Source organism: Gambusia affinis, linkage group LG21, assembly GCF_019740435.1.
Source record: "Gambusia affinis linkage group LG21, SWU_Gaff_1.0, whole genome shotgun sequence".
NCBI classification, from domain to species: domain Eukaryota; kingdom Metazoa; phylum Chordata; class Actinopteri; order Cyprinodontiformes; family Poeciliidae; genus Gambusia; species Gambusia affinis.
Genome location: NC_057888.1, coordinates 958,091 through 971,887, shown reverse-complemented (window position 1 = coordinate 971,887; position 13,797 = coordinate 958,091). Strand labels below are relative to the sequence as shown.

Sequence of the window (13,797 nt, the reverse complement as noted above, 5' to 3'; positions counted from 1 at the left end):
TTTGTATGGGGTTATGATCTGAAATCGCAGCTGCTAAATAAGAACAGGTTTTAATTTGTGACAAAAGTGGGAGCGAGGTTAAAAACATGTCTATTCTTGAATAAGTGTTGTGGACATTGGAGTAAAATGAGTAGTCTCTGCTGGTTGGATTACGTAAACGCCATACGTCCCCTAATCCTAATTCTTTCATGCCCTGAGTCAGAGCAACCGCAGATCTGGACTGTGCAACAAGTTTAGGAGAGGAGCGATCCATTGATGGATTAAGAACCAGGTTATAATCACCTCCTAATATACAAGGAGCTTCAATCACTGCCAGTTTTAGAATTAAGTCATTAAAAAATTCTGGGTTATCTAAATTTGGGCCATACAAAGATACAAGTACTACCCTGTTTGTATTTATTACACAATCCACCAAAATTAATCTGCCGAATCTGTCATTCTCCATATAATTTAGCCTAAATCTGAGATTTTTATTGACAAGCAAGGCTACACCTCTAGCTTTGGATGAAAAGGAAGAATAAAATACATGACCAACCCAGTCTCTGCGCAACTTTAAATGTTCTATATCTGTGAGATGGGTCTCTTGAATAAAGGCGATGTCTGTGCTTTGTTTCTTAAAGTATGTTAAAACTTTCTTCCTTTTAATGGGATTGTTAATCCCTCTAACATTCAATGAAATACAGTTTAGTAGTCCTGTCCTACTCAAATTAAGTAATGTGAAAAAAAATTCTAGTTAAGTGACAACATAAAATGCACATAACTTGGACAAAATAAAGAAATCTCTGACCCTTTGCCATAAACTTACAGCTTTCAATATTCACAGAATGAACCCCATAGAGAGAGTGTCCCACAAATCCCAATAATAAAATAAAAAAGAAAACCCACACTTTAACCCCCATCATGGTGGGATCTTTAACTGAAAGGTTTCTCTTTTCTTCAACAGTTTCAATTAGTTTTGCAGGCTTTTGCTTTCATCTGCAGCTTCTGCCCTTTTCTTACATTTCTGAAATTCTTCTGCAATCATCACCAAAACATTCAGCTGACAGCATTCACACTGCATTTTTACAGGACATGCATATTTTTTTGCTTTAGAAGTTATTTTTCAATATTGATAGTTAGAGTCAGTGAAGGAACTGCCTTGGAGCAAAACAGAAAAATAAATCTGACAACACGGCTAACACCTAGATGATACAGCATGGCCAGCTCTGAACCGAGACGTCCCCTCATCTACACCTGCTGAGACATCAAGCTGCTGGAACGGACATAATTCCTCCTTCCTTCACCCCAATACCAAGAACTAATCGGCCATCACACATCCCGTCAAGTCTCCAACTGGAAACCCACTAACCTCCACTGAAGAAGTGTTTAAAGTTTCAAATGTGTAACTGGCTGATTGGATTTTTCATACAAAACAACTTTTCTACAGTTCAAAGTTTTCTATTCAATTCAATGAAAATGAAAACTGATAAAAAGTGAGTATTTTTAAAAGACCAAAATCTAAAAACCAACAGCTGCAGCAGAGCTGTCCTGAATGAACTGAACATTTAGATGTTTGAATGGTTGAAATAGTCTAAAGCAGGGGTGTCAAAGTCAAATGGACGGAGGGCCAAATAAAAAATTTAGCTACAAGCCGAGGGCCGGACTGATCGAATGTTCATTGAGATTTTTTTAAATGACGCATTTGGTCTAGTGCAGCGGACCGGCCCAAATTTCCTGCGGACCGGGGTAGGTGCGCGTTGTGAGAATCGAGCGAAGTGCGCGTTGTGAGGATCGAACGGGAAGTGCGCGTTGTGAGGATCGAAGGGGGTGCGGCGTTGTGAGGATCGAACGGGAGGGGGGGGTGGGGGGGGGTGCATCTCGCATTTTTTCAGACGGGGTGCCGGCTTGCTGCGGGCCGGTTCTAATAATAAATCAAGATCATCCCAGGGGCCGTAGAAAATCTTCTCGCGGGCCGGATGTGGCCCGCGGGCCTTGACTCTGACATATGTGGTCTAAAGGATGAAGGAAAAAGTCAAAAGCCAAAAATGATCAAAAAACGTAAAGAATGAATAATAAACAGGAGGTCAATAGTGCTGAATCAGCATTCACACCATGAAGACATCTGGACTCACCGAGCCTTTCTGCAGTTCCTCACAGCTGGAACCAGTCTCTGTCGTCCCGAATCTGATGTCCTGTACTTCTCCAGGTCCAACTCATCCAGAACCTCTGACATCTGCAGCATGAAGCCCAGAGCTGAACACTGGATCATAGAGAGATTTTTCTTTGATCTGTTTGCAGATTTCAGGAACTCCTGGATCTCCTGATCAACTGAGAGATCTTTCATCTCCATCAGACAGTGGAAGATGTTGATGTTTCTGTCAGGGGATGCCTTTATTCTTCCCATCTTCAGATTATTGATGATTTTCTTGATGGTTTCTAGACTGTTCTCTGTCTGACCCAGTAGGTCTCCTAAGAGTCTCTGGTTGGACTCCACAGTGAGGCCATGAAGGAAACGAACAAACAGGTCCAGGTGGCCATTTTTACTTCTCAGAGATTTCTCCATGGCTTTTTTCATAAAGTCCTCCAGAGATGTTTCATTGTATTTTTTTCGCAGGAATTTCTTCACCACCTCTGTATTCCTTGTGGTGAAACAGTGGAACATGTAGACTGCAGCCAGAAACTCCTGGATGGTCAGGTGAACAAAACAGTAGACTGGTTTCTGGAAGATCAGATTCTCTCTTTTGAAGATCTCTGTACAAACTCCTGAGTACACTGAGGCCTCTGTGACATCCAGACCACACTGCTCCAGGTCTTCTTGGTAGAACATGATGTTTCCTTTCTCCAGATGTTCAAACGCCAGCCTCCCCAGCTTCAGAAGAACTTCTCTGTCAGCTTCCATCAGCTCCTGTAGACTTGTCTCATATCCTCCATGGTACTTGTTCTTCTTCCTCTTTGTCTGGACCAGCAGGAAGTGTGAGTACATGTCAGTCATGGTTTTGGGCAGCTCTCCTCTCTGCTCTGAGGTCAACATGTTCTCCAGAACTGTAGCAGTGATCCAGCAGAAGACTGGGATTCCACACATGATGTGGAGGCTCCTGGAGGTCTTGATGTGGGAGATGATTCTGCTGGACAGCTCTTCATCACTGAACCTCTTCCTGAAATACTCCTCCTTCTGGGAGTCAGTGAAGCCTCGTACTTCTGTTACCCTGGCAACAAATGAAGGAGGGATCTGATTGGCTGCTGCAGGTCTGGAAGTTATCCAGATGAGAGCCGAGGGAAGCAGGTTCCCCTTGATGAGGTTTGTCAGCAGAACATTGACTGATGACTTCTGTGTGACGTCAGAAACCAGCGGACTGTTGTTGAAGTCCAGTGAAAGTCTGCTTTCATCCAAGCCATCAAAGATGAAGAGAAGTTTGCAGACAGCCAGCTGCTCTGCTGGGAGCTTCTGGAGTGTTGGATGGAAAACATGGAGCAGCGTAAGAAGACTGTGCTGCTCATCTCTGATCAAGTTCAGCTCCCTGAATGAAAGCAGAACCACCACACTGACATCTTGGTTCTCCAAGCCCTCTGCCCAGTCCAGAGTGAACTTCTGCACTGAGAAGGTTTTTCCAACACCAGCGACGCCGTTGGTCAGAACCACTCTGATGGCTCCATGTTGGTCAGGGAAGGATTTAAAGATGTCATGGCACCTGATTGGAGAGTCATGGAGGTTCTGGATCATGGAAACTGTCTCCAGCTGCTTCACCTCATGTTGGGTATTAATCTCTTCACTTTGTCCCTCTGTGATGTAGAGATCAGTGTAGATCCTGTTGAGTTGGGTTCTACTTCCTGTTTCATCACTTCCCTCAGTCACACATTCACATCTCCTCCTCAGACTGATCTTGTGCTCCTCTAGAATTTTCTGCAGACGATCATCTGCTGCAAAACAGAAAAGACAACTGAAGTAAAAAAAATACGATTTATTGTGATTACGGTAAGTTGGAACCAAACCATGTGGAACATTAGGGGGCGTTATCAGTATATAATAACTGATCTCTGAAAGACTTTAAAACCTTAAATGTCCAAATCCCGACTAAAGACATTGAATTGGTTCATCAGACGACAGAAGGAAGCTCTGATTGGAGGTGTTCAGTCTCACCTGGAGCACAGCTGCTGTGATTGGCTGTCAGAAGTCCAGCTCCTGTTCTGGGTCTTTTCCCACACTGGGGGCAGGAGGAGGGTCCAGACTGGTCCCAGTAGAACCTGATGCACTGTCTGCAGAACCAGTGACCACAGCTGGTAGAGACCGGATCCATCAGAACATTCTGACACAAAGCACAGCAGGACGGCTGCTCCTCCTCACCAACGCTGCTCCTCTTCCTCCCTCTGTGGAGACATTTCTTCATCACTGAAATAGTTCACTAACAACAGGCTGTTGTAGTGAAGATCAAGATGTTCATGAAGATCCAACACAACCAGTAAAACCAGAACACCGGAGGCTGCTCAGTCTTCCCGGCCAGATGGATATGCATGAGGACGGCTCCGAGAATGTAAACAAAGGTAAGGTAGGCGTGGAGGGATACGAGCTAAGCTAAAACTTACACCACACCAGCTCCCCTTACCCACCATTTTCCTTGCCAATGTCCAGGCTTTGTCAAACAAAATGGATGAAATACAGCTCTCCATCACCAATAATCAATGGATTATGAGCTCAAATGTCATGATTTTCACTGAAACATGGGTAAACAACAATTACCCAGACAATGGTATTGAGTTAGCAGGACGTCACACACAGAGCTGACAAAATAGCAGAGGTCTCCGGCAAAACCAGAGGTGAAGGTTTGTGGATTTATATGAACAAAGGTTGGTACACAGACTCTGCTACTACCAAAGGACACTGCTCACCCAACGTGGAGTTTATAATGGTCAAATGCAGACCTAATCTCTCCCTAGGGAAACTCACTTCCATCATACTCACTGCAGTGTACATCCCCCAGAATGCTAATGCTAAACTGGCTATGAAAGAACTTTATGCAGCCATTAGCAAACATCCTGAGGCTGCTTTTATTGTTGCTGGTGATTTCAACCACTCAAACTGGAAGACAGTCCTTCCCAGTGTAGCTGAGTTAATTTTATTTATTTATATTTCATTTTATTTTATGAACCTTCTCAAAACATTTTTATTTGCTTTTCTTAGTTCTGGAATTGTATTTTATTTTGGCGGAGAAGCTTTTATTTTTATTTTATTTTTATTTACTGTTTCTGCCTCATATCCTGTGTGTTCCCGCTGCCCTCTTCAGTTCGCGCCAAGTTGCGCTGGGGAGAGGTAAGCGTACAAAGCTGTCTTCTGTTTGTATATTCAAAATGTCTTAAAAAGTATGTTTGTCAAACTCATGAGTTATATGTTGTTCCCCAACTGTTTTATGTTAAGCGCAGCACTGTACTGGGTATTTAATTCCCACGTTAATTACATTTATTTAGTTTATTGTACCAATGTGGTTATTTTTGTTCCTTTGGTTAAGGTGTGCGTGGGAAAGCCAGAGCCCAAGAACTGTGCTGACTGTAATCTTGTTTTAAACAGGTATGCGAGTTGCTTCAAAATGTTATATTAATGTATTTGTGCATTTTCATATTGTAATGGGAAATTCTTTTTGTTATTAATTCAATAACAATTCAATTGTAACTAATGGGCAGATTATTTTTGTTTGGTCTTATTTTAATTGTCTTGACATTGTACTTTATTATTTGTGAATGTCAGAAAATTTTGGTTTGTTTTAAACAGTCCTATCTGAGTTCGCGCCAAGTTGCGCTGGGGAGAGGTGTGCGTGGGAAAGCCAGAGCCCAAGAACTGTGCTGACTGTAATCTTGTTTTAAACAGGAATAAAACAACGCAGAGCTGATTCCAGAGTGATTCTTTCTACAACTGTTACACCAAGCTCCACTGAGATGTCACCAGAAGGGACAAGACTCTGGACCTTCCCCACTCCAATTTGGCTGGATCGTACAAAGCAATCCCTCTTTCCCACATTGGATAATTGGACCATCTCTGCCTTCTCTTCTCACCACAGTATTCACCTCTCACTCAGCATGTGAAACCCACTGTGAGGACAATAAAAGTGACCAGAGGGGGCAGACACTGCTCCAGGACCGGTTCAAGAACACTGATTGTAATGACTTCATTCACACAGATTAGGAGCAGTATTCCTCATCTGTACTGGACTATATCTCCACCACCATTGACACCGTCACCCAGAAATGGATCATCATGTACCCCAACCAGAAACCACCAATGTAGGAGTGGCACTGAGCAGGCTCAAAGTTCACAAGACTACAGGCCCTGATGGCATAATCAAAGCACCACTTCCTGTCACAGAGAACATCTACAGGAAGCGCTGTCTGTGAAGAGCTGGAAAAATCAACAAAGACTACAGTCACGCAGCACACAGACTACACACCCTACTGCCCTCTAGGAGGCGCTACAAGAGCATATGGAATAGGAAAACCAGGAACAGTTTCCTCCCCAAAGCCAACATACTGCTGAACTCCTGATGTCTAAACATATGATGGCTATAATCTGATACACAACAACAAAGACTAATAAACCACTTATTACCTGCACTTAGCACTTACTCACTACTGTATAGACAATTTACTCCTGTTTAGAGTCTGAACACTCACAGATTTTGTAGGTGAATACTTACAATATAAGCATATTTTTAAAAACAGAAAAAAAAAATTAATGTATATTCATAATATACTTTTCTTCTCTTGCTAAGCAATTCCAGAAAGATGCAAACTGCATTTCATTGCTTTGTACTGGTGACATGTGCAATGACAATAAAGTTTAATTCTGTTGTATTATAAATACAGAACATTTATTGATCTCGGGAATTATAACATTGAAAATTTAAAGACTTGACTGGTAAGAAAGATAAAACTCACATAACTTTCACATTACTATAATTATGAACAACAAACAATGATCAAAAACATTTTCTGCAATAATTAGAAGACCTGCTGGAAAGTTACCAAGGAATCAATTTAACTGTTCATGATGCTAAACACTGCAACTTTAACATGTTACAAAAAACAACCTGTAATAATAACAGACGACTTACCTTTGGTCTGGGAATCCAGGATAATTACTGAAGCCTACAGGAAGATCTTTGGATCGGTCACTCTTCATAGAAATGCCGCTGGGTGATGGAGAGACTGCTCTGTTCTCCTCTGGATTCATCCACAGGTTCCTCTGCTGTGAAGCCCATCTGAGAGGGAACCAGAGACACTCAGTCACCATGGGATTCACTTCCAGTTCACCCAGTTAGCTGCTCTAGAAACTGGCCAGTAGAGCAGGAAGACCATCATCTCCTGGGTTGAATTAAACAGGTCCAGTTGGTTCCTCAGTGTCTGAAGAACCACATCAGTTCAATGTGTCCTTGATCTAAAGTTAACATCTGAACGGATGCTGCTGGCGTTCATCACTGACGTCCAGAGAGCCAGGTGACCTCTGATGGAACAGGGTAGGATGGACCTGTGGCCTATTCAAAACATGTTCATTACATTTTTTGCTCAAATAACTCTTAGGTAATGAGTTTCAGTCTGCTCACTTCTGCTCATCTTGAGCTAAAGATGCTTTAGGGTCTCTGTCACTTTAAATGCAAACTAGCTTCTGCTGGCCATGCCCCCAATGCAGCATTTACACTCGTACAGGAAAATGGCTGCAAACACATGCACAACTGTACATGTTTGGAAAGCAAAAGAAGAGCCTCCTGCACCACCAACAGGAATCAGCAAGTGGTTTCTGGATGGAAAGTCGAAAACAAAACTCTTGTCTTTTTCAGTAGCCATTGTACGGCAGAAAAACCCAGCTGACCAAACATGTTGAAGCTAAGCTCAGGTTGTTAGTTAGCGCGCAGGACATTACTTAGGTTGTTAGCTAACACCATGGGCATGACTTAAGTTGCTAGCTAACACGATGTGCATTACTTAAGTTGCTAGCTAAAACGATGGGCATGACTTAAGTTGCTAGCTAACACGATGGGCATGACTTAAGTTGCTAGCTAACACGATGGGCATGACTTAAGTTGCTAGCTAACACGATGGGCATGACTTAAGTTGCTAGCTAACACAATGGGCATGACTTAAGTTGCTAGCTAACACGATGGGCAAGACTTAAGTTGCTAGCTAACACGATGGGCAAGACTTAAGTTGCTAGCTAACACGATGGGCATGACTTAAGTTGCTAGCTAACACGATGGGCATGACTTAAGTTGCTAGCTAACACAATGGGCATGACTTAAGTTGCTAGCTAACACGATGGGCATGACTTAAGTTGCTAGCTAACACGATGGGCAAGACTTAAGTTGCTAGCTAACACGATGGGCAAGACTTAAGTTGCTAGCTAACACAATGGGCACGACTTAGGTTGCTAGCTAACGCGATGGGCATGACTTAGGTTGCTAGCTAACGCGATGGGCATGACTTAGGTTGCTAGCTAATGCGATGGCCATTGCTTAGGTTGCTAGCTAACACGCTGGGCATGACTTAAGTTGCTAGCTAATACGCTTGGCATTGCTTAGGCTGCTAGCACACATGCTAGGAATTATTTAGCATGATAGCTAACACGCTGGGCATTGCTAAGGTTGCTAGAAAGCGTGCTAGGAATTACTTAGCATGACAGCTAACACGCTGGGCATTGCTTAGGTTGCTAGCTAACACGCTGGGCATGACTTAAGTTGCTAGCTAATACGCTTGGCATTGCTTAGGCTGCTAGCACGCATGCTAGGAATTATTTAGCATGATAGCTAACACGCTGGGCATTGCTAAGGTTGCTAGAAAGCGTGCTAGGAATTACTTAGCATGACAGCTAACACGCTGGGCATTGCTTAGGTTGCTAGCTAGCGTGCTAAGCATTACTTAGGCTGCTAGCTTGCGTGCTGGGCATATGTTAGGCTGCTAGCTGGCCTGCAGGGCATTACTTAAATTGCTAGCTAAAGCGCTGTGTTTTGCTGCGCTTGCCAACTCGTGTGCTTGGTATTGCGTAGGTCGCTAGCTAATGCGCTGGGCATTAATTAGGCTTTTAGCTAGCGTGATGGGCATCGCTTAGATTGCTAGCTAGCGCGCTAAGTTTACTGTGATTGTTTGATAACCTGCTGGGCAATGCATAGGTAGCTAGCTAACACGCTGGGCTGGAAGTACAAATTGTGAAAAATGTGAATTTTGCATCCAAGTCCTGTTTAAAGGCGAATTCTCATCAGCAGCAGTCTGACACAGGACTAAACGAAACATGCTCTGCAACGTTTAACTGATATATATTTTTCTTTGAGAGCATTTTCATTTAGATTTATGATGCATTTTGTGAAAATGTAAATATTTCTTGTTAACAGACGACTTACCTTTGGTCTGGGAATCCAGGATGATTACTGAAGGCTACAGGAAGATCTTTGGATCGGTCACTCTTCATAGAAATGCCGCTGGGTGATGGAGAGACTGCTCTGTTCTCCTCTGGATTCATCCACAGGTTCCTCTGCTGTGAAGCCCATCTGAGAGGGAACCAGAGACACTCAGTCACCATGGGATTCACTTCCAGTTCACCCAGTTAGCTGCTCTAGAAACTGGCCAGTAGAGCAGGAAGACGATCATCTCCTGGGTTGAATTAAACAGGTCCTGTTGGTTCCTCAGTGTCTGAAGAACCACATCAGTTCAATGTGTCCTTGATCTAAAGTTAACATCTGAACGGATGCTGCTGGTGTTCATCACTGACGTCCAGAGAGCCAGGTGACCTCTGATGGAACAGGGTAGGATGGGTCTGTGGCCTATTCAAAACATGTTCATTACATTTTTTTGCTCAAATAAGTCTTAGGTAATGAGTTTCAGTCTGCTCACTTCTGCTCATTTTGAGCTAAAGATGTTTTAGGGTCTCTGTCACTTTAAATGCAAACTAGCTTCTGCTGGCCACGCCCCCAATGCAGCATTTACACTGGTACAAGAAAATGGCTGCAAACACATGCAAAACTGTACATGTTTGGAGAGCAAAAGAAGAGCCTCCTGCACCACCAACAGGAATCAGCAAGTGGTTTCTGGATGGAAAGTCGAAAACAAAACTCTTGTCTTTTTCAGTAGTCATTGTACGGCAGAAAAACCCAGCTGACCAAACATGCTGGAGCTAAGCTCAGGTTGTTAGTTAGCGTGCAGGGCATTGCTTAGGTTGCTAGTTAACACGATGGGCATGACTTAAGTTGCTAGCTAACACGATGGGCATGACTTGGGTTGCTAGCTAACACGATGGGCATGACTTGGGTTGCTAGCTAACACGATGGGCATGACTTGGGTTGCTAGCTAACACGATGGGCATGACTTGGGTTGCTAGCTAACACGATGGGCATGACTTGGGTTGCTAGCTAACACAATGGGCATGACTTGGGTTGCTAGCTAACACGATGGGCATGACTTGGGTTGCTAGCTAACACGATGGGCATGACTTGGGTTGCTAGCTAACACGATGGGCATGACTTGGGTTGCTAGCTAACACGATGGGCATGACTTGGGTTGCTAGCTAACACGATGGGCATGACTTGGGTTTCCAGCTAACGCGATGGGCATGACTTGGGTTGCCAGCTAACGCGATGGGCATGACTTAGGTTGCCAGCTAACGCGATGGGCATGACTTAGGTTGCCAGCTAACGCGATGGGCATGACTTAGGTTGCTAGCTAACGCGATGGGCATCACTTAGGTTGCTAGCTAACGCGATGGGCATGACTTAGGTTGCTAGCTAACGCAATGGGCATGACTTAGGTTGCTAGCTAACGCAATGGGCATGACTTAAGTTGCTAGCTAACGTGATGGGCATGACTTAGGTTGCTAGCTAACGCGATGGGCATGATTTAGGCTGCTAGCTAATATGCTTGGCATTGCTTAGGCTGCTAGCAAGCATGCTAGGAATTATTTAGCATGATAGCTAACACGCTAGGCATTGCTAAGGTTGCTAGAAAGCGTGCAAGGAATTACTTAGCATGACAGCTAACACGCTGGGCATTGCTTAGGCTGCTAGCTAGCGTGCTAAGCATTACTTAGGCTGCTAGCTTGCGGGCTGGGCATATGTTAGGCTGCTAGCTGGCCTGCAGGGCATTACTTAAATTGCTAGCTAAAGCGCTGTGTTTTGCTGGGCTTGCCAACTCGTGTGCTTGGTATTGCGTAGGTCGCTAGCTAACGTGCTGGGCATTAATTAGGCTTTTAGCTAGCGTGCTAGTCATCGCTTAGTTTTCTAGCTAGCGCGCTAAGTTTACTGTGATTGTTCGATATCCTGCTGGGTATTGCTTAGGTTGCTAGTTAGAGCGCCGGGCAATGCATAGGTTGCTAGCTAACACGCTGGGCTGGAAGTACAAATTGTGAAAAATGTGAATTTTGCATCCAAGTCTTGTTTAAAGGCAAATTCTCATCAGCAGCAGTCTGACACAGGACTAAATGAAACATGCTCTGCAACGTTTAACTGATTTATATTTTTCTTTGAGTGCATTTTCATTTAGGTTTATGTTGCATTTTTGGGTAAATGTAAATATTTCTTGTTAACAGACAACTTACTTTTGGTCTGGGAATCCAGGATGATTACTGAAGGCTACAGGAAGATCTTTGGATCGGTCACTCTTCATAGAAACGCTGCTGGGTGATGGAGAGACTGCTCTGTTCTCCTCTGGATTCATCCACAGGTTCCTCTGCTGTGAAGCCCATCTGAGAGGGAACCAGAGACACTCAGTCACCATGGGATTCACTTCCAGTTCACCCAGTTAGCTGCCCTAGAAACTGGCCAGTAGAGCAGGAAGACGATCATCTCCTGGGTTGAATTAAACAGGTCCAGTTGGTTCCTCAGTGTCTGAAGAATTACTAGTCAATAATTTGATTCTTTGCTCAGGAATTACTTTTTATGCTTCAAGTCACCATCAGTATCGCCTGCAGCTGTAAGACTCAACGATTGTACGCGTCTTGATGTTTCTTCTTCAAATAAAAAATATATCTTGTTATTGGATTCTTTATTATATATCCCTCATTACTATTAAAACTGTGCAGGAAAAAGTTTGTATGTTGTGTGAAAACATGTATTATGTAGCAAACATCTGTGTGAGTCTGTGTGAGTGGACACATATCCATCATAAGTCTAAATGTTTCTGTTTACTTTTGTTTACTTGGCGGTTTGTCTGTAGACGTGAACTGAAGAGCCGACGGGTCACCCAGTTGGCCGACCGTAACATCTGCTGCTCTCTACCTGAACGCTGCATTTAGACGATGGGAGTTAAATCTAGTCAAGCTTCACCAAGAAGAGAAGAAATGAAGCAAACGTTGTTTCTTCTCCTCCTCTGGACGTCTCAGATGCACCTGAACCTGGAACCTCCGTCCTCCTCCTCCCATGGATCACAGCGTCTCTGGTTGCCTCTCTTTATAAGTGAGGTCAATGCGGACGGTTTATTGAAAGTTGCCAGGTGGCGCTGTTGAGCCGTTTCTTTTGAGATTTTTACACAACATTAAAATATGTACATTTTTCACAGTCTTGACATCTCCACCAAGTTTGGTGAGTTTTTGAATATGATAAAGTCCCAAAAAGCCAATTCATCTGACGGAAACATAATAAGAATAATTTACAGCGTGATGACAACAAGCGGATTAGATCTGCTGTTTTAGTGTTTCGCCGTGTGCATCATGTGCAGGCAGCCTGTATTCATGTGGTTCAGGCTGGTGCTGGTTTTGTGCACCATGATGCGTGTTGGAGACGTTGTGCTTGTGGGTCAGATCCAGTGATATTATTGTGTGATACTCTAATAATATCATCTCTGGTCACAATAACGTCACAAAACTGATTTTTACAAGAAGATAGAGGGAAGTTTGTTAGAAAGTTTGAACTGAAAATATAAAGTTAGCTAAAGATTGTCTCTATTAAATAACCTTCATAAATAAAAAGAATGTTTTTAAACCCGACAGCTGGTCCTGTAGCTGAGATCTGATCTGATCTGGACCCAGAAAACCACAACATGACAGAAACACTTTTAAAGAGGAAAGTTTAAAGTTTCCAAGCATCAGAACAGGAAGCAGTTCTCTGACCTTCCAGCAGGGGGAGCAAGGTCGTCTGGATCAGAGTCCATCTCTAACGGTTCTTTAGATTTCAGTTCCCATCAGCAGCTCATCTGACCTGGAAGCAGAAATCTGGTTACTTCAGAGGTCAGAGGTCACAGAGGCTGGAGAAACAGAAAACATCCCATAATAAGATCTTCACATGATGCTGGTTCATTCTGATTTATCATTAATTATTCATGAGTTCATTCTAAACCAATAAACATTATAGAGGAAAAGATGCAGTTAATGAATTTAATGATGAATATTAAACATGTTAATATATTTATAAAAATATATTTATATTTTTATAAACCTCTGATTTATAAAAATATAAACCAGAGAAAAAACAGGAAATTATTTTTATTTTCTAATTTATTGTCAGTTTGATGCAAATGAAACATGAATCAGTTTAATATATTCATGTTTGTTTATGGTGACAAGATGTAACTTCATGTGTTCATTTCATTCATTCAGGGACAAAAACATTAAATGATTTGATTTCATAAAAACAATAAAATGTTGTGGAGAAACAGAATTTATAATCTCTGATTAAAACTTTAAATAAAACAGAAAATAATCCAGAATAAAACCATCAAAATCTCCACTGGATGATGAAACTAAATATCTGCAGGAAGGACCGGCCACTTTATTAGGTACACCAATAAATCTTAAACATCAGAGAAACAAACCAAAAGCTTTTTAAACATTTAATTTAGGAAACTAGAAACAAGAACTGA

At 42.7% G+C, this 13,797-nt stretch overlaps 1 protein-coding gene across 45 annotated transcripts in view; it reads right to left on the bottom strand.

Annotated features, from left to right (window-relative positions):
• Positions 1 to 13,797, bottom strand: part of LOC122824368 (NACHT, LRR and PYD domains-containing protein 14-like) — a 155,583-nt gene that overhangs the window by 121,089 nt on the left and 20,697 nt on the right. For 36 of the 45 annotated variants that reach the window (XM_044104896.1, XM_044104897.1, XM_044104921.1 and 33 more), the window contains exons 2-7: positions 13,049 to 13,136; positions 11,540 to 11,686; positions 9,354 to 9,500; positions 7,077 to 7,223; positions 4,118 to 4,344; positions 2,112 to 3,897 (exon numbers count right to left, since the gene is read on the bottom strand). In XM_044104896.1, the coding sequence (XP_043960831.1) occupies positions 2,112 to 3,897; positions 4,118 to 4,344; positions 7,077 to 7,223; positions 9,354 to 9,500; positions 11,540 to 11,686; positions 13,049 to 13,089 (2,495 nt within the window). In that variant the 5' untranslated portion in view covers positions 13,090 to 13,136. Of the gene's footprint in view, positions 1 to 2,107; positions 3,898 to 4,117; positions 4,345 to 7,076; positions 7,224 to 9,353; positions 9,501 to 11,539; positions 11,687 to 13,048; positions 13,141 to 13,797 lie in introns of those variants that run through there. The other 9 variants (XM_044104929.1, XM_044104937.1, XM_044104930.1 and 6 more) reach the window with 5 other exon arrangements.